Here is a 24,929-nt window from a genome sequence, read left to right on the forward strand (position 1 = left end):
TCAGTTTTTGTCCATCAATTTCTACAGAAGCTGCTCCAAAAGCCCATTTGTAACCTCTAGGGTCTTTGAAACGCCCTTCTCTCAGAAAATCAATTCCCAAAATACAAGGTGCGTCAGGTCCGGTCACAACTGTATGCTTCCTCCACTGTTTGCCAGTTAAACTTATATTAACCTCCACCTTACTTAACTCTTGAGATCCACCAGTGACTCCCAAATAGTTATAGACTCTGATCCCTGGTAATTTGATGGCATTATGGTGCACTGAGCTCCTGTGTCAACCAAGGCCCTGTACTTCCGAAATTGTGAAGTGCCAGGCCACTGGATGTACACATCCCAATAGATTCTGTTATCTCTGTTATCCCTCTCCTCCCCCTGGTGGGAGGCAGGGCACCCCTAGTTATGGGGAACATGCCCACATGTGCATTGAGCACAGTGTGCAGTGTTATAACTGGAGCCACTGTTGGAGCTACTAGAGTTGTTCTGGGGAGCTGTGGAAGTAACAGCTACCCTTCTGGTATTGCTACCTCGGGTTCTGCCACTTTGCAGTTCCCTCAGTCTCCTGAAAAGATTAGAAGTTGGTTGGCCATCCCACCTGTTCATGTTCTCACCAAATTGATCATGCAGAGTTATGCAAATAGTCCTACGTGATTGCCTTGGTGGTCCGTTTTGGTTTAATGTGTTTTGGAATGACCTCCTTGGAGGATGTATATTCCTCACAGATGAAACTTGTATCCGCCTGGAGGAAGAATTGGAATTATCTTTTTGTGCTAATTGGTATATGGAATCTTTCAGTTCTTTCATGCAATTCTCAATTTTTCCAGACAGAGTTTCAATGGCTGAAACCAAAGGAACACGTGTCATGCTGTCCTCCAATTGTCTCATTTGATCACTGAATTGGCCAACCGTAGGAGGAGCTCCACCATAATTTCTTGTCACAATTCTGCTTGCCAGAATGTTTTCATAATTAGAAGGAGCAAGTTTGATGAGCTTTTTAGCAAGACCAGTTCCTATGGTATTGTCATCAGGATTCAGAGTTTCATGTTCACCATAGAGTATCTCTCTAACAGCAAATTCTCTTAAGCGCTTAATTCTCTCATCTATGGTAGTCCAGGGTTTAGGATTCCAGGGAAGATCATCTCGGGAAGGGTATCTCAGGAAAACTGCCATTAAAAGGCATATCCACAGATTAACCTTACCGAGAGCCTTGCCTATATGTCTATCTATTCCATTATCCTTCGAGAGAGTTCCTAGCCGAGTTGCTGACTTGTCTCCAACTATTAGAGCTGGGGCACCTGTATCATAACATCTACTAAGCCAAGCTAGAACTGGCTCCTTATCTGCTCTGGTGTAATCTTTACAGACGTTTCTAAGTTCTTCGTGAGGTGAAGGACAGTGGGAAATATCATCTCCTTCCTCCTTTGCCCCTTCCATCACATCTTCTGGAACTTGTTGTCTCAATAATCCTGCTGTCACTCTCCTAAGGACCTCTTTAAGCTGAGAAGCATCACTGCTAGCTGCTGTCCTAGCTGCATCTCCATCCTGTGTTGATCTCACTAATTCAGCTAGATCTTTAAAACAAATCTTCTCTTCCTCCTCAGCAGCATCTTTTCTAGTGGAAGGTCCCTCCTCTGCATCAGCATCTTGGTCCCCTCCCCCATCATCTCCTGGATCATCTTTGGCCTTTCCACTTCTAGTCTTTAAAACTGCTACTTGCTTAATTGGTGTGGTAATGGTTGTGACAGGCAGTGTGAGCAATCTGGCAGTGTAGGCCTAGAGCCTGACATGGTGGTAGGCCGTGCCCAGCATGAGTGCGGAAGTGGCTAGCAGTACAACAGAACAGTGCTGTGCCCGCTCTGTGTAACCAAAGCAGGGCACTGGTAGCCATAAACATAGAGATTTATCTTGGAATGATAGGACACACACGTATATCAACAATCCCGCGTGTTAACCAATAATCCACAGTAGTACAGTGTGTGGTCACTCGTGAGGGGCCAATGAAGCCATGCCAGCAATGCCCCCCGAGCTTATATAAGTTGTAAAGTTTTTCTTAATACGCACTTCTTCTGCGCACTTCTTACTAGCCTGTCAGCTCTACTGTCTGCTTTGCACTATACTTGCTTTATAACGGAACAATGATGAAGCAATAAAGGAACAATACTAGATCATATTGATCAGCCGTATTAGTTCCAATCTCCGTCGTCCCCAGAAATTGGAGCTGTGTTTGAATTTGCAGCCACCTTGACAGAAGCTGACAGGTTTTGAGACAGATCAGCTGCTGTGGTAGTGGCTTCCGGTCCTGCTGAGAGGGTGGGCGGAAGTGACTGTGCCTCGTTAATGGTGGCTACAGCCGGAGTCGAGGGAGCTGCCATGTTGGGAGCTGCCGCCGCCCCTGGCTGCTTGCCAGAATCAGCAACAGAACCGTTCAAAGCAGCTTTTCCAATAGACTTTTTAATTTTATCTTTAACTGACACAGATTTTCCATTCTCCTCATCACTGGATGTCTCTGGGGCTGACCCAGAGGTACGCCACCTTCTCTTTGATCTATGCTTAATAATAAAACATGCTCTGGACACCTTTCTCTCCTGGCACAAGGAAAACAGCAGATACACATTAATTATCACGAGAGCAGGATTGCACACATCAAATAAATCACCTTTGGATCCCAGCCATCACTTAAAATTACCCTTTCACGTATTGGGATCTTAAACTCCTTTATCTCAATCGGGGCTCTGGACGTCTCTGGGGCTGAGCCAGAAGTGTGCCTCCTTTCCTTTGATCTATGCTTAATAATGAAGCAGGCCTTAGATACTTTTCTCTCCCGGCACAAAGAATATAACAAATACACATTAATCATCACCGATAGCAGGATTACACACATCGAAAGAATCAGCTTTGGATCCCAGTCATCACTTAAAATTACTCTTTCACCTACTGGAATCTTAAACTCCCTTATCTCAGTTGGGAGAGTGCTAGAGGTGACATTTCTGTATTTCGTTAGCCAAAAGAATCCCAGACAGTGGTCATACAGAACCTGAATCTTATACTTGAACCATAAATATAATTGTTGCATTAAATATTTACCTAGGTGATCGATAAGGAGGCCCAGACAATATTTGTAAATCAGGACCGAACATATTGAAAAGTGCAATTGCTTAAAAATCCAAAGCGCCTTCATATTTGCCAGTGTGACTTGAGCAAGCAATAAATCAAGCTATTTTTGTGCCGCACGTTGGGACAGCCAATAAAAAAAAATGTGGTGGGTTGAGAGAGAAGGCCTAGCTTTCTCTCCCCCACAAAGAGGAAAAAAAAACACAGCTAACTCAGTCGGAGAAGCAGAAGGAATGCTATAATTTACAAGCTATGTGGAAAGGCAGATTAGATATACAATATATACAGTATTTACAATATATGTACAGAGATATACATCAAGGAAAAAAAAAGAATACAGGAACAAAATTCCATTCTCCGGACAGAGGAGGGTTCCCCCACTCACTCCCCCTACCTCCCTTTTTCCCAAAAAAGGGTTAGAAAGAGAGAAAATGCAATTATTAAGAAAGCAGAATCTTAGTAGGCCTATTAGTAGGATTAGTTGCTTATCTGTTCAAGGTCGCTCTGGCAAGGAGCCCAGAAGCAGGCAAGCTGGAAGGGAGAAGGAAAGGAGCGAACTGAGAAAAAATTCCAGCTGCTCTAAAACTTAAAACTGCATTCTACCAAACTACCAATGAAATTCATTTAGAATATCAGTGTTTTCATTGTCTTCACCAAAACACTCAGCCAGAGTGTCCCAGCACTGTCCCTTTCTTAAAGGCACAGCCTCAAACTGCCACACATTATTAAGGTCCATTGGAGCTGAATCCTCAGCAGAGACATGATTGTGCATGGCCCTGGCCAGAGCTGATCTTGAGCAGTCTGTCACTGGTAAAACACAGAGCAGGGCTGAAGAGGAGGATGAAAGATTCATCTTAACTTTGCTTGTATCTGTGGAACTGAGAGGACTTGGTGGAGTCTGTAAGCAGGAAAGCTCTAGAGATGAAGAAATCCGACTGGACTTCCAAAGAGGATCCAGCACAAGAACAAAAGCAGTCAACTACTCATGGATGGTTGGTTGGGACAGTAGACACTGGACACTGGAGCAAGCTCCATTTCCAGTGCTTGAATAGGATAATGTGATTTGGTATGTACCTCTCAGCAAAGCTGGGCTGAGTTACCAAGGAATGTCCATGTCTTAACTAGAGGCCAAAGAACATCTTTCCTTTGAGGCTGGGAACTAGTTCTCATTCAACTGGGAATTCTCTTTGGTGTGTCCTGACCTCTTCCAGGAACACCTGGAAAATCACAAGTGGTTTGGTATGAGCCATATGAGTACACACTGTGGCAGTATAGACCAGGAGCAATGGTGATTGTTCAAGAGGTGACAAAGGGGAAGATTGTGGGACTGGGCAAGTTCAAGGGTGGAAGCAGATCTTCAGATGGGGTGGTGAATCTGTGTTCCCTGTTGGACTTAGTGTTTCTACCTGGTGGAGCCAGCTGCTTGGTTTTGGAGAGCCATTTGCAGTCTTTTTGGAGGTGGCTGTCATTTGGGTCCATACTTGTGCTCTGCTGGTTGTTCTGTCTGGGAGTTTCTCCTTCCCTGTAGCTCTGAGTGTTTTGTGGTCATTGCTGTGGAGGTGCTGGCTTCCAGGAGGCCTCTCTGGTCAGGGTGGTCATATCTTCTCAGCAGCTTTTTGCATGACTTCTGTCTTGAGGCACTTTGGTAGCAGTGCCCTGCTGATATGCAGAAGAGTTGCCTTGTAGGTCTGTCCCTCTCTTCAAGGCCTGAGTTAGTTGCTGGTTGCAATGATTTCTGGCTGTTCCTAGGTTATCATTGAGTTGCCTGTGATGAATGCTACAGATCTGATCTCAAGTGCTTTCAGAACTTGCACTTCATCAGGGAGTCCTTCCCAGCCTGTCTTCCTGTTTGGCAGAAGCTGTGGTCTCCAGGTTTGCTCTTGGAGATGTGGGACTGATGAAGGGCCAATGTGACTCTGCTGTGCTGTCCCTCTGGGACCCAGAGGGGCCTGGAGCTGCATGTGTTGCCTAGGGTCTAGATAGGGACAGGCTATGTTTTCTTGTATCCTAAAGGCTCATGGCTCTCTTCTAGTGGCACCGGACACAATTAACAACCATGTGAAGACCTGTCGTGAGGAGCAGAAGAACCTGCACTTCTTTGCCCCAGAATATGGAGGTGAGCCTGGTTTTGTTGACCTTGCTAATGCTTCTGAGCTGTTCCAAGCATCTTGTTTGCAGCTACAGGCTTGTGGCAGATGTCACATTAACAGTTCTGGGTTATTTGCCTGCTTAAATGCTTCAACTCCCCTGTTCTTTGAGAACAGAAAAGGGAGAGAAGCCTGCAGGATTATCACAGCAGGCTACCATAGAGATGGTCCTGCAGGTCCTGCTGAGTGCAGGGATGGACTGATAACAGAGCCCTATTTTCTATGTTACAGAAGTTGCCAATGTCACTACTGCTGTGGACATTTACTCCTTTGGGATGTGTGCACTGGAGGTGAGTGTGGAACCACTGGCTCTGGGACAGAGAAGGAATCTGAGGGAAGGAGATGGCTCTGTAGAGATGCTGTGGTTATGGGTGGGTTGGCTTTGAAATGTACTCTTTGTTCTCCAAGTCAAATGCACTTTGCCTTGGTGAGATCCCTGCTGGGGCTTCCCCAGTGCCTTATTGAGCAATTATTAGCTCATCAATGTATGGTTCTTTCTGCAATTCTTCATGTGCAGTTCATTATTCTGCAGGGCTTGATAGGATGAGAGGAAACAGCTTCAGGTTGTGCCAGAGGAGGTTTAGGTTGGACATGAGGAGCAATTTTTCCCCTAAAAGAGTTGTCAAGCCCTGGAACAGGCTGCTCAGGGCAGTCATGGAGTCCCCATCCCTGGAGAGATTTATAAGTCATGTAGATGTGGTGCTGAGGGATGTGGTTTATTGGTGATCTGGTTTTGTGGTTCTGAAGTCTGATCCATTAGCTGGTGGGAGCAGTCACTACAACAAACTGTACATGATGTACTTGGCAACCAGAACTCCCCTTCTTGGGGGTTACCTGTTCCTCTGGTATCCAGAGGAGAGGACAGATGTAGTCCATAAACATTCTGGTCCAGAACAGTCCCTACCTGAGACAGGAACTGGTTGCAGCCATGTACAAATCTGATGTACCTGACCTTAGGAGCTTAGTGGTTCCTCTGTCCTTGCAATCAGTAGGCCTAAGTCTAGCAAACAGGAGCTGTTGGTATTTTCTGGGAAGAACTGTCAGAACCATCACAAAGAAATCTGAGAGTGCTGTACATCCTGTAAAGAAAGGAGGAAGAGAGCTGTTGGAAGCACACCACTCCTGGGAAGCAAAACTTGAGTTGAATCATAGAATGGTTTGGGTTGGAAGGGACCTTTAAAAGTCATGTAGTCCAACATCAAATCTTAAGACCTTGTCTGGAATCTTGTGCCAGCCTTTCCTAGCAAGGGATGTGTTTGCTGAAACCCGTGCTGGATGGTGTGGTGCACTTGCTTTCCTGCCTGTAATAAAGAGCTAGTCATGCAGCCAGGGGGGACATGATCAGCTTCTGGCACTGGTCCAGTCCCAGCTTCATTAGAGGATGGGAAGTGTCAAGCAAAGCACAGGCAAATGGATCAAGAGATTCAAAAAGGAGATGCTGTCCAGGGTGATGCTGGCACAGTGCCCAGGTCTCTGGCAAGCTATTAGGGTGCTAGAGACAAGCCACCATAACGAGGCAGACATTCTCTTTCTGCCTCCACAAACCCTGACCTCAGATAGCCCCAAGCAACACTGCTGTTGTGATTTCACTCTTGGCAGTGGTCCCCCTGAGCTCTGCTCAACACAATGAGCAGTCCTCAGGCCATACTCTGTGCTTGCAGATGGCGGTGCTGGAGATCCAGGGTAATGGCGAGTCCTCCTATGTGCCCCAGGAAGCCATCAACAGTGCCATCCAGCTGCTGGAGGACCCCTTGCAGAGGGTGAGTGAGGGAGGGAGGAGGGCTCTGTGCCCCTGCAGCTGCTGTGACATTGCACATCATCTCATGCAACTCTGCCTTTCAGGAGTTCATCCAGAAGTGTCTAGAACAGGATCCTGGCAAGCGTCCCACTGCCCGGGAGCTCCTGTTTCACCAGGCGTTGTTTGAGGTGCCATCACTAAAGCTGCTGGCTGCTCACTGTATCGTTGGACATCAGCGTGAGTATGGAGTTCCAGGGTTCCACAGCTGTCCTGCAGAGCTCCACTCAGCTGCCAGTACAGTTGGTGTTACTGGAAATCATGACCTTAATGCTGCTCCTAGCTGGCAGGGCCTTGGGAACAGAGCTGAGGTCGCTGCAGAGCTGGGGGACTGTGGTGCCCAGACAGCTCTGAGGGGCATGAGTTTGGCAGCCTCTGGGGTTTTCTGCTGTTCTTAAGTTGGAAAGGAACTGCAGCTCTTCTGACTTGGTTTGATTTGGTTGGCTTTTTTAAATAGACATGATTCCTGAAAATGCTTTAGAAGAAATGACCAAAAACCTGGACATGAGTGCAGTGTTGGCAGAGATAAGTCATGTGGACCGGGAAGGAGTCAAGATGATGTGAGTACCCTGTTGTGTGCTTGGATGAAGCTTCTCAGCTGCATGAGGAAGGGATGCCAGAGCCCTGGTGAGAGCACAGGAGGATCTGTGCTCCTTGATACTCATGCTGGTGTTTTACAACTAACCAGGGAATGAGGGAGTGGACACTGCTGGTGGTGAAGGGACCAGTGAAGGAGAATAACTCTTGGGTAGAAGAACACCTTGCACCCATGATCTCTGAGCAGATTCAATGGAGGGGACAATGAGAATTGTCCCTTGAAGGACAGGTGAAAAGTGAACACACTGTAGTTGGAACAGTCCTTAGTAAAATCTGGTTGAATCATCATTCCTGGAGGTATTTGAAAGCCATGTAGATGTAGTGCTGAGGGACATGGTTTAGTGGTAACCTGGCAGTGCTGGGTTAAGGGCTGGACTCCATGAGCTTAAAGGTCTTTTCTAGCCTAAAAGAGTCTGTGATGCTATAAATGGTTTGGGGAAAGGACTTGGGCCAGTCACAGGCTTGTGAAACTCCTCAGTGCTTCCTTAATGGAGCAGCTTGTTCTGCAATGTACAGAGGGAAAGGCTGCTTTGGGCAGCTGTCAGTGACACACAGCAGCCACTTCAAATGTGGAAGTGGCTTCCAAAGTAAGTGACCATAATAGCTACAAAGCACATGGAGGGTGAAAGAGTGATGTGAGATGTTGGATAATGAAACCTCAGTGAGTCAGAGGCTTAGCTGGAGAGGCTAAGGTGTGGATGCTGTATTTCCAGAGAGGACTAGAGTGCTTCTAGGGGAGTCCTTGGGAATGGTAAAGGTTCAAAATGGAGGATGAGGAACAAGCAGCCAAAGCTGTGCAGGAGAGATTCTTCACATACATGGGACTTCCATCTGTAGAGCATTGGCGTAAGCCAGCCTGGGACTTGCTTTTCAGGAGTGCAGTGTCTCAGGAGTGCTGGAGAAGACAAAAAAGAGGAGATGTATGCTGAAGGTCTGCAGGGTGGCTGGGGAGTGGAGGCAGATACACAGCTAAGACCAAAACTGGCAGGCCAGAGTACTTGGAGGGATCTGGCTGTTACAAAGAAGCTGTGGTCAAGTGGACACTAGAAATCTGCCTTTAATAAGGTGATGAGGAAAGCGTTTTGCTGGGGAATTGGTAAAGTAGGAGAACATGTGTGTCCTCATTAGTCAAAACCAGAAAGAAACAAGCTACTTGCTGTGGACTGTGCTGGTGCTGACTCTGTGCCATGCAAGAGACAGCAGTGGCTTGCTTTAGAGAAAGATGTGATGCTGCTCTCCCTGAGGGCTGAGTGCCACCATGGGAAAGGACAATGTGCAGCTTGTTGAAAACATGCTGCTGTGCAGCTGTAAGCAAGAGCAAGTACAGGAAGGGGTGTCAGATACTGGGAGAGGGGGTTAGTTGGGTGAAATGCTGACAGATGTTACCTGTACAAGGCACACATACAAAGCAGCAGCAGTCCTGGAGGAGATCAGAGAGCTGAGTCCAAGGGGCTGGAGATTGCTCTCGCCACATGGAGGAACTGTGTGTGCTTGGGGGTGAGGAAGAGCAGTAAATGTACAAGATGCAACAAGAGGGTAGGGGCTATCAGTGCTTACTGTCCTCCACCAGCAAGGAAGATGTTCAGTGGAGTTAGAGAGTGAGGAATTGAATGAAATGGCAAGAAGACTTCTGCTGGGACATAGCATTCAGAAGCCACCAATCTGAACAGACAATCTGGGAAAGCAATTACAGAGAGCACAAGTGCCCCAGACTGCAGTAAGAGGCTGTTTGGACAGGGCACTACACCCTGAGGTGTAGTTTCTAGTTCCTGGTTTGGACTTATGTGGCTGGTCATGCTGTGCCAGCAGAGGTTCTTGCCTTTGCAGAGCTCTTCTGGAGATGGGACACAGGTTTCAGGGGTCTGGTATGAGATGTCTCTGAAGAACCCTGCTAGGAGCACAGTCTTGCTGGACTGGCTGCCAAACAATTGTTTGCTTTGGACAATTGTCTTAGAGAGCAGTGATGATTGCTCTGCTTTCTGCTGTAACTAAGGTGTCACCTCATCCTCAGCTTCTGAACAGTTCCTACCTCTACAGGGAGACTGAAGTCTGTCTCACTTCTCTCCATACTCATCCTACCACTGACATGTCTGTAGTCTGGGACCTGGGGATTTGAAACTGCATCCAAAGAGACTACAGTGGATGGTTCTGTTAGATGGCATCTCACCTCAGTGCTTTATTTCTCTTTTCCCAGCTTCTCACAATCTCCAGCACTGGAGCTAGACAAGTTCCTGGAGGATGTAAGGTAAGAGGGGTTCTAAAGGGCACCTTTAACTGAAACTGGAAACCCTTGAGAGAGGCATAACCTGAGGCTCCTCGCTCACAGGAACGGTATCTACCCGCTCACAGCTTTTGGGATGCCTCGTCCCCAGCAGCCCCAGCAGGTTGTGGTGAAGTCCCCGATCGCTCCTCCCTCTGTGAAAACCCCAACTCCAGAGCCTGCTGAGGTGGAGACCCGCAAGGTGAGAGGCAAGGAGCTTTGTCCCTCCCCTCCCTGGGCTGTGTGGCAGTCATGTCATGGGGTCTCTGCTTTGGTTTCAGGTGGTGCTGATGCAATGCAACATTGAGTCCGTGGAGGAGGGTGTGAAGCACCATGTATGTTCCTTCCCATATTCTGGCTGAGTGTGCTGTGTGGGGGTGTCCTGGGGCAGGGTGCAGAGCTGGTGGCTCCACTGCTGGGATCCAGGCTGGTCTCAGAGGGACCTCTGCTGTCACAACTGCCATTTTTGGAACCCAAAGCCTGGTCCAGGCCTCTGAATCTGACTTGGCATACAGTGAATGATTTTGGCCCACCCCCAGAATCAGGCTTCCTCCATGGGAGGATGATACTGATGACTATGAGTTGGAGTGGAACTGGATGTGGCTGTTCTGTGGGGCTCTGGAGGGTGTCATTCCTTTCCTGATGGGATTTTGGGGTGCTGCTGGCTGGCTATGGTGCCACAGCCTGTGTCAGCCCACAGGACTGCAGCCCCTCATGAGAACTTCTTTACCCTGTAGTTAACATTGCTGCTGAAACTGGAAGACAAGTTGAATCGACACTTGAGCTGTGACCTGCAGCCCAGTAAGTACCTTTCCTCCCATGCTCTGGTGCACTGGGGCCAGCAGCATGCTCAGAACTGTAACTTTGACCCTTCCTTGTGTTGCAGATGATAACATCCAGGAGCTGGCAGCTGAACTGGTCCAGCTTGGGTTCATCAGCGAGGTAAGCAGGCTTCAGGCTCAGGGAGATGGTTTATGCTGGATCACAGCCTTGGACTAAGCTGCCCAGAGAGGTTGTGGAGTCTCCTTCTCTGGATATTGTGATCCTGGGCAACCTGCTGTGGGTGACCCTGCTTTAGCAGAGTGGGGTTGGGCAAGATGATCCTCAGAGGACCCTTCTCATCACCACCATGCTGGGATTCTGTGATTAGCTCTTTTCTAGCTGGGGAAGCAGGAGGAGTAAGACATGCCCCCGCTCAGGGCCAGCAGCTGCCGGCTGCAGCCAAGCTCTTGTCCTTCGCAGGCTGACCAGAGCAGACTTACCTGTTTACTTGAAGAGGCATTCAGCAAGTTCTACTACACCCGGAACGGAGCACTGACGGCAGTGACTGTGTCATCTTAGCAGCCCCCAGGCAGCCGGCACGGCAGCCCTGTGGCCTGTGACCCCCTCTGTGTCTGTCCATCAGCGTAGGGCATCGGCGAGACCCCAGCTGCAGTGCTCAGAAGCTCACCCTGCATGTGCCGTGGCTGGGCCCAGCAACAGTCCTCCCTGCTGCCCGCTCCAGGGGACTTTGCGCATCAGTATTATCTCCAGCCCTCCTTCCGTTGGGTGGTACCTGCAGAGCCAGGTCCTGGCCTGGGGGGTTCCACGGCCCCCTTCATGTGCATGGAGTTTGTTCTGTTTGAATTGTACAGTGTCTTTTGCACAGCACAGAAATGTTTTGGGATTTTTTTTCCTTTGGTTTTATTAATTTCTTTGTTTTGTTTTGTAGGGGGCTTGGTTTTCTTTTTTTTTTTTAATTTAACGGTAAAGGGGGGAGCCCCAAACCCTGCTGCCCACTCTGCCCTCCACCCGACTCTGGCACCAGTCCCCCCACTTATTGGGCAGGGACAGCTGGGTCGGGGGCCAGGTTCCCCCTGCCTGGCGCTTCTCCTCTTCGCTCCCAGTTGGCTGCACTTTGTTTACTGGTTTTGCGCGGCCGCTTGGCCTTGCGCTGTGCGGGGCTGCGGCTCCTGCAGCCTCCCGGAGCTCCGACTCCCGCTGGACCTGTACAGCTGCGGGCTCACCCAGGGCGGTGGGGCCTGTCCCGGATCCCGATGGCAGCGCTGGGACCTGTCCCTACTCCACCCCCGTTCTCGTCCCAGGGTGCTGGGCCCGCGGCTCCCCCCCTGCATCTCATTTATATAATTTCCTATTTTTAATAAACTGTTTTGTAAATACCTGAGTCCTGTCTCTTTCCGTGCCCTTCTCCTCTCCCCGGGACTGTTCTCTCCTCCCTGGGGCGGTTCTTTCTTTCTCCCCGGCACGGTTCTCTTCGGGCGGCGGCCATGGCCATGGCGGAGCCCGGCTGAGCCTCGGCGGCTGATGCGGGCCGGGCTGGCACTGATCGTACCGGGCCACGGGAGTCTGGTGCTCGGTGCCATCGTCCACGGCTCGGTCCTTCGGCATGTGGTCGGCGCCCGCCGCACCGTCACTCCCGAGTACACGGTGGCCAACGTGGTGTCGGTGGGCTCGGGGCTACTGGTGAGCGTGGTGGGGCCGGGCGGGGGCCAGGGGGCCGGGCTGGCCCTGCTCTAGCCGCAGGTCGATCTTGGGTCTCTTCCCGCAGAGCATCGCCGTGGGCATCGTCGCCATCCTAGTGTCGCACAACCCGTCCCGGGCAGCCATGGTGAGTGCGGCGCCGTCGAGGGGCAGAGGCCGGGCATGGTGCGGCACAGCCCGGCCCAGCCCCCTCGGCAGCCGCTCCCTGCTTCCTTCCTTCTCGGCGCCGGCGGGGAGTGTGACTGTCGCGGGAAGCGCTGGCCTGGCCGCACCAGGAAGGGTGGGCGGGCAGCAGGCTTGTGACCGTTTGAGGCTGTGCCTTTAAGAAAGGGAATATGGTGGATGGATGTTGGTAAACAAAAGAAGAATCTAAACTAATTTCATTGGTGAAGTGGGAGGAAGCACCTTCTGAACTGGGAGTGAACTGGTGTGGCCGGTTGACGTTGCCCCCTTAAGAAAGGGAATATGGTGGATGGAAATTGGTAAACGGAAGGAATAGTCTAAACTAATTTCATTGGTGAAGTGGGAGGAAGCACCTTCTGAACTGGGAGTGAACTGGACATTTCCACGACTTTTCTGTCAGTCTTGCTTCTGCCTTTCCACGGTGCAGCAGCTCTGCAGCTCTGTCTCTGTGCTGGGCTTTCTGCCAAGGCCTCGGCCTTGAAAACAAGATACCAGGCCTGTATATTAACTCCTTTCCAATTAACACAAACTGCTTCTAACATTTTTTTTTCCTCTCTTTTCTTTCTCTTTCTATCCCATTCTGGGGAAAGGGGGGGGAGAGAGGGGAGAGCGGAGGTGGGGAACCCCTCTCTGCCGAGGGGGGTCACTCTCATTTCTGTGTTACTCTGTTGTATATCTTTGTATATATTGTAGATATTGTAAATTTGTAAATATTCCCCTGCAAACCCTACATTGCTTTGTAAATATAGCTCCACTGCTTTGCTAATTCAGCTTGTGAGTTTTTTTTTCTTTCCCTTCAATTTTTTTTTCCCTTTTACTTTACAAGGGGGAAGGGAGGAGGCTTCTTGGCCTTACCCCTTCCAAACCCACCACATTTTTTTTATTGGCGTACCCAACGTGGGGCAGATAATTAGTTTAATTTATTATTTGATTGATTTAGTGTTTTCTAGCTGAATTAGCAAACATGAAGGTATTGTGGTTTGTGGAGCGATTATTCTTTTCAATTTTTGGGGCTCTGGTTTACAGGTATTGTTTGGGTTTGATTTTGGATTACCTGGGCAAATATTTGGTGCGGACAATTTATATGTGGGTTATGTATAGAGTTAAATTATGGTATGGAAAATGTATTAATTTCCTATGGCCAGTGAGATACAGGAATGTTACCTCCACCACTCTCCCAATTGAGATAAAGGGTTTTAAGATTCCGCCTGAGGAGAAAGTAACTTTAGGTGATGCCTGGGATCCAAAGGTGATTTATGTGATGTGTATAATTCTGCTGCTGGTGATAATTAATGTGTTTTCTCTGTATTCCTTGTGGCGAGAGAAAAAGGTGTCCAGGGCGTGTTTTGTTATTAAAACTAGATCAAAAAGAAAACGCCGTGGCTCTCGATCAGTCCCAGAGTCATCTAGTGACGAGGACTGTGCAGAACCCGTGTCAGTCAAAAAGAAGGCTAAAAAGTTAATTGGTAAAGCAGCCCTAAATGACTTTGCTGATTCTAGCAAGCAGCCAAGGGCATTGGCTGGTATCAACATGGCACCTACTCCTTCTCCCACTCCTTCTCCTTCTTCTTCTTCTCCATCGGCCATTAACGGAGCAACGTCACTTCCACCCACTCCCTCGGTGGGACCAGAAGTCACTGCCCCAGCAGCTGATTTATCTCAGGACCTGTCAGCTTCCATTAAGGTGGCTGTAAATTCAAACACAGCTCCAGTTAAGGTGGCTCCTTTAAAGACTAGAGCTGGAAAGGGCAAAGATGGAGAAGAAGAGGAGGAGACTGATCCTGGTGAGGGGCCCTCTACTCTAAAAGATCCTGCTCAGGAGGAAGAGAAGGTTTGTTTTAAAGATCTAGCTAACCTAGTGAGATCAAAGCAGGATAGAGATGAAGCTAGGAAAGCAGCTGGCAAAGGTGGTTCTCAGCTTAAAGAGATCCTTAGGAGAATGACAGCAGGATTATATGGGCAAAGAATTCAGGGAGACGAGGAGGAAGATGATATTACAGACTGTTCGTCACCACGGGAGGAATTGCGAAATGTCCGTAAAGATTTCACCAGGGCAGATAAGGAGCCAGTTCTAGCTTGGCTTAGTAGGTGTTATGATACAGGTGCTTCAGCTCTAACAGTTGGAGACAAGTCAGCAGCTCAGTTAGGAACTCTCTCAAGGGACAATGGAATAGATAGACATCTAGGCGAAGCTCTCGGTAAGGTTAATCTGTGGATACGCCTTTTAATGGCGGTTGCCCTGAGATACCCTTCCCGAGATGATCTTCCCTGGAATCCTAAACCCTAGACTACCATAGATGAGGGAATTAAGCGCTTGAGAGAATTTGCTGTTAGAGAGCTACTCTATGGTGAACATGAAACTCTGAATCCTGATGACATTCCTGTGGGTATTGGTCTTGCTAAAAAGATCATCAAACTTGCTCCTTCTAATTATGCAAACATTCTGGCAAGCAGAATTGTGTCAAGAAGTTATGGTGGAGTTTCTCCTACGGTTGGCCAATTCAGTGATCAAATGAGACAATTGGAGGAAAGCATGACACGTGGTTCTTTGGTTTCGGCCATTAAAACGATGTCTGGTGATATTCAGAATTTCATAAGAGAGTTAAAAGATGAATTTAGAAATTCCATATCCCAATTGGCACAAAGGGATAGTTTCAATTCCTCCTCCAGGTGGGTACAAGTTTCATCTGTGAGGAATACACGTCCTCCAAGGAGGTCATTCCAAAACAGGACATTCCAAAACAGGTCATTCCAAAACAGACCACCAAGGCAATCACGTAGAACTATTTGGATAACTCTGCGTGATCAGTTTGGTGAGAACATGAACCGCTGGGATGGCCAACCAATTTCTAATCTTTTCAGGAGACTGAGGGAATTGCAAAGTGGCAGAACCCGAGGTAGCAATACCAGAAGGGTAGCTGTTACTTCCACAGTTCCCCAGAACAACCATAGTAGCTCCAACAGTGGCTCCAGTTATAACATGCAAAGTTATCACCCTGCAAACTATGTGCAATGCACATGTGCGCATGTTCCCCATAACTAGGGGTGCCCTGCCTCCCGCCAGGGGGAGGAGAGGGATAACAGAGATAACAGAATCTATTGGGATGTGTACATCCAGTGGCCTGGCACTTCACAATTTCGGAAGTACAGGGCCTTGGTTGACACAGGAGCTCAGTGCACCATAATACCATCAAATTATCAGGGATCAGAGTCTATAACTATTCTGGGAGTCACTGGTGGATCTCAAGAATTAAGTAAGGTAGAGGTTAATATAAGTTTAACTGGTAAACAATGGAGGAAGCATTCAGTTGTGACCGGACCTGATGCGCCTTGTATTTTGGGAATTGATTTTCTGAGAGAAGGACGTTTCAAAGACCCTAGAGGTTACAAATGGGCTTTTGGAGTAGCTTCTATAGAAATTGATGGACAAAAATTGAAGCTATCTGCCAGACCTGAACTTTCTGATGAATCTGCAGTTGTGGGACAACATAAGATACAGGACATTAAATTGCCGGTTGCTTCTCAGATTGTGCATCACAGACAATACAGAACCAACCGTGACTTTTTGTTGCCCATTCAGAATCTGATTCGTCAGTTGGAAAGTCAGAAAGTCGTCAGCAAAACTCATTCACCTTTCAACAGTCCAGTGTGGCCTGTGCGGAAGCAGAATGGAGACTGGCGTCTGACGGTAGACTACCGAGCCCTAAATGAAGTGACACCACCTATGAGTGCAGCAGTACCAGACATGATGGAGCTACAGTATGAGCTGGAATCCAAAGAGGCCAAATGGTATGCTACCATAGACATTGCTAATGCATTTTTCTCTATTCCCATAGCAGAGGAATGCAGGCCTCAGTTTGCTTTCACCTGGAGAGGAATCCAGTACACTTTCAACAGACTGCCAATGGGCTGGATCCACAGCTCAAGCATCTGTCATGCAGTGATCCACGATGCTCTGGAGAAAGGCGGCGCTCCAGAACACATCCAGTTCATCGATGATATCATCGTCTGGGGTAAAACTGCTGAGGAAGTCTTCGAGAAAGGTAACAAAATCATTGACATTCTTCTGAATGCAGGTTTTGCCATCAAGCGAGACAAGGTGAAAGGACCTACCACAGAGATTCAATTTCTGGGAGTGCGATGGCAAGATGGACGCCGACACATTCCAGTGGATGTGGTGAATAGAGTCTCTACCATGGCAAATCCCACCAACAAGCAAGAGACCCTACGTTTCTTGGGGATAGTGGGATTTTGGAGACTACACATTCCTGGATACAGTCAAATTGTGAAACCTCTGTATGATGTGACTCGAAAGAGAAACCATTTCCACTGGGGACCTGAACAACAAGCAGCCTTTGACCAGATAAAGCAAGAGGTAGTTCAAGCAATGGGTCTGGGACCTGTCTGAGATGGTCCAGACATTAAGAACATTTTGTACACGGCTGCAAGTGACAATGGTCCAACCTGGTGCTTGTGGCAAAAAGCTCCAGGTGAGACACGTGGACGACCTCTTGGTTTCTGGAGTCGAGGTTACAGAGGTTCAGAGGCTAATTATACTCCAACAGAGAAAGAAATCTTAGCTGCCTGTGAAGGAGTAAAAGCATCTTCTGAAGTGATTGGAACTGAATCACAACTTCTTCTAGCTCCCAGATTACCAGTTTTGAATTGGATGTTCAAAGGCAAAGGATCCACACCACATCATGCCACAGACTCAACCTGGTCTAAGTGGATGGCTCTGATAACACAGAGAGCTCGAATGGGAAATCTTGAAAGACCTGGTCTAGTGGAGGTGATCTCAAGTTGGCCTGAAGGTATCAACTGTGCTAAGCCTCCAGAGGAGAAAGTAACTCGTGCTGAGGAAGCTCCTCCTTACAATGACCTTTCTGATGATGAAAAGAAATATGCTTTGTTCACAGACGGTTCCTGTCGTTATGTTGGGAATAAGCGAAGGTGGAAGTCTGCAGTGTGGAGTCCAACACGCCGAGTTGCAGAGGCGAAAGATGGAGAAGGAGAATCCAGTCAGTTCGCAGAGGTAAAAGCTGTCCAGCTAGCTCTCGATGTAGCTGAACGTGAGAGATGGCCAAAGCTTTATCTCTACACCGACTCATGGATGGTAGCCAATGCTCTATGGGGTTGGCTAAAGAACTGGAAGAAGAGTGGTTGGCAGAGAAAAGGAAAACCCATTTGGGCAGCCAACCTGTGGCAGGACATTGCTGATCGAATCGAGAGAATTCCAGTGAAAGTGAGACACATCGATGCTCACATTCCTGAGAGCAAAGCTACTGAGGAACAACAACACAACCATCAGGCAGATCTAGCTGCAAGAGTTTCTCAAGTAGACATGGACTCTAATCTTGATCTCGACTGGAAACACCGAGGTGAGATATTCTTAGCTCGGTGGGCTCACGATTCGTCAGGACATCAAGGCAGAGATGCAACATACCAATGGGCTCGTGACAGATCCATAGACATTTCCATGGATGCTATCACACAAGTCATCCATGACTGTGATATTTGTGCTGCTATTAAGCAGGCAAAACGACTTAAGCCCTTGTGGTATGGTGACAGATGGTCCAAGTACAAGTATGGTGAAGCTTGGCAGATTGACTACATCACTCTACCACGTTCTCGTTCTGGTAAGTAATACGTGCTTACTATGGTAGAGGCAAACACTGGATGGTTGGAAACTTATCCAGTTCCACATGCAACTGCACGCAACACCATTCTTGGTCTGGAGAGACAAATCCTGTGGAGACACGGAACTCCAGAGAGGATTGAGTCAGACAACGGAACTCATTTCAAGAACAACCTTGTAAAGAACTGGGCAAAAGAGCACGGTATTGAGTGGATATTCCACATTCCCTACTATGCACCAGCTTCAGGGAAGATTGAACGCTACAACGGTTTGTTGAAGACCACTCTCAAAGCCATGGGGGGTGGATCTTTGAAAAACTGGGAAAAACATTTAGCACAAGCAACCTGGCTGGTAAATAGTAGAGGTTCAGTGAACCGAGCTGGACCTGCACAATCAGATTTGCTACGGAAAGTAGAAGGTGATAGAGTTCCTGTTGTTAGAGAAAAGAATCTGTTAGGTAAAACTGTTTGGGTATTTTCACCCTCAGGAGAGGCTAAGCCTGTCCGAGGGGTGGTTTCAGCTGAAGGTCCGGGTCACACTTATTGGGTAATGCAAGAGAATGGTGAAATTCATTGTATTCCACAAAGAAATTTAACTTTAGCTGAAAGAGGTTAATTTCGAACTGTTGTACAGCTACATCGCGTCTAAAGGAAGAATCAACGAGGAATCTACAGTGCACGAACCCTGAGATCCCTGAGAGCCCTGAGTCAACTAAGAGACCCTGAGAATCCCTGTTTCCCTTTTCTTCGCTTCGTCGGTGAAGAAATGAACTGTTTTCCATTTTTCTCATTTTCTGATTTTCTTGGACTTTTGAATCATCTACATCTGAGCATAGCCGGAATGGACTATGAACTTTACTCACGAACTGTAAATATCGTTTTGGATTGGATGGACAGTATGAATAACCAATGAAATTGTTTAGAAGGGGTGGACTGTGGCCGGTTGACGTTGCCCCCTTAAGAAAGGGAATATGGTGGACGGAAATTGGTAAACGGAAGGAATAGTCTAAACTAATTTCATTGGTGAAGTGGGAGGAAGCACCTTCTGAACTGAGAGTGAACTGGACATTTCCACGACTTTTCTGTCAGTCTTGCTTCTTCCTTTCCACGGTGCAGCAGCTCTGCAGCTCTGTCTCTGTGCTGGGCTTTCTGCCAAGGCCTCGGCCTTGAAAACAAGATACCAGGCCTGTATATTGACTCCTTTCCAATTAACACAAACTGCTTCTAACATTTTTTTTTCCTCTCTTTTCTTTCTCTTTCTATCCCATTCTGGGGAAAGGGGGGGTAGAGAGGGGAGAGCGGAGGTGGGGAACCCCTCTCTGCCGAGGGGGTCACTCTCATTTCTGTGTTACTGTGTTGTATATCTTTGTATATATTGTATATATTGTAAATTTGTAAATATTCCCCTGCAAACCCTACATTGCTTTGTAAATATAGCTCCACTGCTTTGCTAATTCAGCTTGTGAGTTTTTTTTTCTTTCCCTTCAATTTTTTTTTCCCTTTTACTTTACAAGGGGGAAAAGAGGAGGCTTCTTGGCCTTACCCCTTCCAAACCCACCACAACTGGGCATTCCAGCACTTTTCTATCAGTCTTGCTTCTGCCTCTTCTTTGGGCAGCAGCTTTCTGTGCTGGGCTTTCTGCCAAGACTTCGGCCTTGAAACCGATAAGATAGGCGGCCTGTATTAACTGCTTTCCAATTAACACAAAACTGCTTTTAACTTCTTTCTTTCTCTTTCTCTCTCTTTTCTGACCTACTCTGGGGAAAGGGGGGGAGAGAGGGGAGAGCAGAGGTGGGGAACCCCCTCTGCTGAGGGGGGAACTCTCATTTCTGTGTTACTTTATTTTATATCTTTGTATATATTGTAAATATTGTAAATTTGTATATATTCCCCTGCATATCCTACATTGCTTTGTAAATATACAGCTCCACTGCTTTGCTAATTCAGCTGTGAGTTGTTTTTTTTCCTTTCCCTTCAATTTTCCTTCCCTTTACTTTACAGGGGGGAGGGAAGAGGTTTCTTGGCCTTACCCTTCCAACCCTCGACAAGGCTGGACACAGGACACCGGTCTGGGTCAGAAAAGCCTGGAGGTGCAGGGGAGACCTGAGCGGGGATCAGTCTCTTCTCTCAAGGAACAAAGAATAGAACAAGACGAAATGGCTTCAGGTTGCACCAGAGGAGGTTTAGGTTGGGTGTGAGGAGCAATTTCTTCCTCAGAATGGTTATCAAGCCCTGGAACAGGCTGTCCAGCGTACTGGTAGAATCCCAATCCCTGTGGGTGCAGTGCTGAGGGACATGTGGTGACCTGGCAGTGCTGGGTTAACAGCTGGACTTATCTTAGAGGTATTTTTCTACCTCAACCATTCTGATTTTCATGGTGGATGGAATTGCAGCAGGGGGTGGGGTCTCAGAGGATGGGCCAGCAGGGGGCAGACTGCTGGGGGGAGGGGGGAGCCTCAGCTCTCAGTGAGCTGGAGCTCCCATGATGCAGGAGCCAGTGGAAAGGAGTCGTCTGGGATCTTGGAGCTCACAGATGGGATGAAGGATGCACCAGGAGAAGTGTGGCTAGCAGGTCGAGGGAGGTGATCCTCCCCCTCTACTCAGCCCTGGTGGGACCCCACCTGGAGTACTGCGTCCAGTTCTGGAGCCCCTATTACAAGAGGGATGTGGAGGTGCTGGAGCATGTCCAGAGAAGGGCCACAAGGACGATCAGAGGGCTGGAGCACCTCTCCTATGAGGACAGACTGAGGGAGTTGGGGCTGTTCAGTCTGCAGAAGAGAAGGCTCCGAGGTGACCTAATTGTGGCCTTCCAGTATCTGAAGGGGGCCTACAGGAGGGCTGGGGAAGGACTTCTCAGGATCTCAGGTAGTGATAGGACTAGGGGGAATGGAATGAAGCTGGAGGTGGGGAGATTCAGGCTGGATGTGAGGAGGAGGTTCTTCACCATGAGAGTGGTGAAACCCTGGAATGGGTTGTCCAGGGAGGTGGTCGAGGCTCCGTCCCTGGGGGTGTTTAAGAGCAGGCTGGATGAGGCTCTGTCCAGCCTGATCTAGTGTGGGGTGTCCCTGCCCATGGCAGGGTTGGAACTAGATGATCCTTGTGGTCCCTTCCAACCCTGAATGAAACTATGAAACTATGAAAAGCTTCATCTGAGCATAGGGCTGAGCCATGCTAGAAGGGGTAAGAGGTTGCATGGGCTCGCTCGTTGCAAACATCTGGTGGGTCCCATCACCCCTGTGACCCTGGAGAGTGAAGTGCTGAGGCATGGTGTACCCAGCCCTAGAATCTCCCCTGGCTTTGCCATGCCTGCTCTCATGTGTTCTCCTTGCTGCCTGCAGCACTGGACTCTACTAAGTGTGTCCCTGTTGAACCTCCTCCTGTCCACAGCGTGCAGCGTGGGCCTGGTGCTGGCCATTGCCCTCACCATCCACGGCTGGGGCAGGCACCTTGTCATAGGCTGCAACAGCTCTGCGCTGCCTGCTGATGCCCACGCTGCCATCGTCACCAACGACTGTCCCTTCAACACCACATGCATCTATGCAAGTCTGCAGGGCCATCACAGTGCCCTGCTCCTTCCTGCTCTTCTTTTCTCTGCTTCCACTTTTGTCTTCTTTCCTTCTCCCTGCCTCTCTTCCCCTCACTCTGCCTCCCTCTCCCTTTCTCTCTCCTGCCATGTCTGCTCAGCCTCCACTCAGTCCCATACATGTTGCTTGGGTGAAGGAACCATGCTCCTGAGGAGCCTCTGACCCTCTGCTCTGCAGGACACAGCCCTGGCACTCTGGATCCCCTCCATGGTCCTGGTGGTCACAGAAGCTGTGCTGTTTGGTGGCCCTGATCCTCCGAGGTATTGGGCCCTGTGCATGCATCTATGGCAAAGACCAGGTAGGTCCCATCAGTCTGGCTCAGGCTCCCTGCCTCTGCCCACCCCTGCTGCCTTTTTGCTGCATTTTGAAGGTGCTGGGTTCTGATGGGCCCCTGTTCCCATACAAGCAGGCTGAGCAGCAGTGGGAGGGGAGGATGTCAATTTTGACCTTCTTCTAAGCATTGGTGGCAGACTGGCACCCCTTCATCTTGGGTAGTTGCAGGGAGACGCTCCTCTTTATCTGTCTGATAGCCGAGCCTGTTCTATCCTGAGCAAACAGCCTCCCCACTGTGGTCCAGCCCTTCCACACATTCCTGCTGCTCTCCACCTCTGTTTTTTACCTCTCTCCAGCTGCCCAGGCCAAGTACTGTGAAGGAGAGGCCACCACGTGAGATGCAGCAGCTCCTGGAGGGGCTGGCTGAGTCTCGTACCTAGCTGGAGAGGTGTGGGCTATGCTTGAGGGACAGGAGGGGACAAGCTGCTGTCAGTGGGGCCCCTGCCCACACCAGCCCCCTGCAATGTCTCTGTACAAGCACAGTGGACAAGTGCTATCCAGAGGTGCTGGCATGAGCCCAGCCCCAGAGCACAGCCCTGCTCTCATGCCTACTCTTTCCTTCCAGGCACTGCTGCAGGAGTCTGACCCAGCGTGGTGGTACTTCCCCTGCCCCATGCTCCTGTCCTGGGTGCAGGCAAGGGTAGGGTGGGCTACAGTGGGGAGGGTGTGACCGTTTGAGGCTGTGCCTTTAAGAAAGGGACAGTGCTGGGACACTCTAGCTGAATGTTTTGGTGAAGACAATGAAAACATCGATATTCTAAACGAATTTCATTGGTAGATTGGTAGAATGCAGTTTTAAATTCTAGTGCAGCTGGAGTTTTTTCTCAGTTTGCTCCTTTCCTTCTCCCTTCCAGCTTGGCTGCTTCTGGGCTCCTTGCCAGAGTGACCTTGAACAGATAAGCAACTAATTCGCATGAGGCCTACTAAAATTCTGCTTTCTTAATAACTACCTTTTTCTCTCTTTCTAACCCTCTTTGGGCAAAAAGGGAGGTAGGGGGAGAGAAGGGGGTATGGGGGGGGAACCCTCCTCTGTCTGGAGGAGGGAATTTCATTCCTGTATTCTTGGGTTTTTACTTTGCTGTATATTTCTGTATATATATTGTAAATACTGTATATATTATGTACATATCTTGCATTTTCCACATTGCTTGTAAAATATAGCATTCCTTCCGCTTCTCCGGCTGAGTTAGCTGTGGTTTTTTTCCTCTTTGTGGGGGAGAGAAAGCTAGGCCTTCTCTCTCGACCCACCACAGAGGGATGTGCCTTCCCCCCAACCTGGGACAAACCCTGCAGGTTCCAGACACACTGCCCAGGGTCACCAGGCATCCTTAGCCCAGCAGGTGCTCTGGGCCTTGGACACTTCACCCTGCTCTCCCCAGGCTGCAGGGCCCTTCCTGGCACACTGAAGGCTCTGTCTCTTATGTGCCATGGTGGGGGTGGGCAGAGGTATTTGGCCCTGATGTGGGTGATGGTGTCCCTGCTGCAGAGCAGGCAAGATCAGGCTGGCTGTGCCTGCACTCAGGCAGGCCAGGCAGTGGGAAGTGAAGAACCTCTTTTGGTGTGAATCTCCCTTGTTTTCTTAAATAAACATTTCATTTCCACACTGTCTACTATCAGTGGTTCTGCAGGGAGGATGGAAGGATGGGACTGCTGCTGGGTAAGCCCAGATCCACACCTGCTCCTCACCAGGCTTAGGGATGTAGACAGATCAGAGAATCACAGAATTGTTGTGGTTAGAGAAGACCTTTAAGATCATTGAGTCCAACTATTAACCCAGCACTCCCAGGTCACCCCTAAACTATGTCCCTTAGTACCACATTAGCATGGCTTTTAAAGCCCTCTAGGGAAGGGGACTCCACCACTGCCCTGGGCAGGCTGTTCCAGGCCTTGACAACCCTTTTGGGGAAGAAATTGTTCCTCATGTCCAATCTAAACTGCCCCAGCACAAGTTGAGGCCATTTCCTCTTGTCCTGTTCCTTGTTTCTTGGGAGAAGAGACTGACTGCTGCCTCACTCCAGCCTCCTTTCAGGAAGTTGTAGAAAGTGAGAAGGTCTCTCCTGAGTCTCCATTTCTACAGTTCCCTCAGCTGCTCCTCAGAAGACTTGTGCTCTGGGGTGCACATTTAGCACAGCTGGGTTGAGGCCAAAACACACACATGTACAGAGTTGTGGTCCTGTGCTTGTACACATATTCATGGACTTGGCATCCCTGAACAAACAGGAGCACATCACGGTTGAGAAATTAGTTTATTGGGGTGGAAATGGAGGGTGCTGAGGAACAGGACTGAAAGATGCCATGGTCCAACTCACTGGAAAGAGAAGCTGATGCTTGGGAGACCCCCACACCACTGGCTGAGGAACTTGAGCACATCTTGACATGCAGGGCTGTGGGATATCTGCAGAATGAAAGTGGCTTGGCAGGGACAAGGGGGCAGCACTGTCCCCCTATGCCCAGGGGCACCCCAGGACTGACAGAGCTGCACAGGCAGGGCTGAGGCTGCTCCAGCTCCTTGGGCGAGGTTAATCCCAGCCCAGCAGCACACAGGGCCGGTGCAATAAAACTGCCCTAGTTTGGTGGGTCTCCACCCAGCAGGACTCTCATATTGTCACCAGGAGGGGCTGAAGACCCTGCACCCTGTCTCCTTGCTCCACAGGGTGCCTGGCTTACCTTGACAGCCATCAGGAATTTGTTCCACGTGTCCTTGTTGGTTTCTCAGCCTGGCTGCTTGAACTCAATCTTGTTCCTTAGCACAGGGTACCCTGGTCACATAGCAATTCCCTCAGAAATGAGACCCACAGCAGACCCCT

At 49.0% G+C, this 24,929-nt stretch overlaps 2 protein-coding genes across 3 annotated transcripts in view; both read left to right on the forward strand.

The window, feature by feature from the left end:
- Positions 1 to 12,071, forward strand: part of NRBP1 (nuclear receptor binding protein 1) — a 91,140-nt gene extending 79,069 nt beyond the window's left edge. For both annotated transcript variants that reach the window (XM_068143098.1, XM_068143100.1), the window contains 11 exons: positions 5,141 to 5,224; positions 5,487 to 5,545; positions 6,917 to 7,015; positions 7,098 to 7,230; positions 7,508 to 7,610; positions 9,842 to 9,892; positions 9,974 to 10,109; positions 10,189 to 10,242; positions 10,645 to 10,708; positions 10,794 to 10,849; positions 11,150 to 12,071. In XM_068143098.1, the coding sequence (XP_067999199.1) occupies positions 5,141 to 5,224; positions 5,487 to 5,545; positions 6,917 to 7,015; positions 7,098 to 7,230; positions 7,508 to 7,610; positions 9,842 to 9,892; positions 9,974 to 10,109; positions 10,189 to 10,242; positions 10,645 to 10,708; positions 10,794 to 10,849; positions 11,150 to 11,248 (938 nt within the window). In that variant the 3' untranslated portion in view covers positions 11,249 to 12,071. The remainder of the gene's footprint in view (positions 1 to 5,140; positions 5,225 to 5,486; positions 5,546 to 6,916; positions 7,016 to 7,097; positions 7,231 to 7,507; positions 7,611 to 9,841; positions 9,893 to 9,973; positions 10,110 to 10,188; positions 10,243 to 10,644; positions 10,709 to 10,793; positions 10,850 to 11,149) is intronic.
- Positions 11,944 to 22,781, forward strand: KRTCAP3 (keratinocyte associated protein 3). Its single transcript, XM_068142924.1, is given in 8 exon segments — positions 11,944 to 11,984; positions 12,073 to 12,370; positions 12,456 to 12,515; positions 21,544 to 21,744; positions 21,967 to 22,019; positions 22,021 to 22,087; positions 22,419 to 22,510; positions 22,688 to 22,781. Coding segments are annotated over 7 exon segments (804 nt in total). The 3' UTR covers positions 22,503 to 22,510; positions 22,688 to 22,781.
- The last annotated feature ends 2,148 nt before the right edge of the window (positions 22,782 to 24,929 follow it).

Source organism: Melanerpes formicivorus, unplaced genomic scaffold (assembly GCF_026170545.1).
Source record: "Melanerpes formicivorus ecotype bairdi unplaced genomic scaffold, bMelFor1.0.p_v2 SCAF_9, whole genome shotgun sequence".
NCBI lineage: Eukaryota > Metazoa > Chordata > Aves > Piciformes > Picidae > Melanerpes > Melanerpes formicivorus.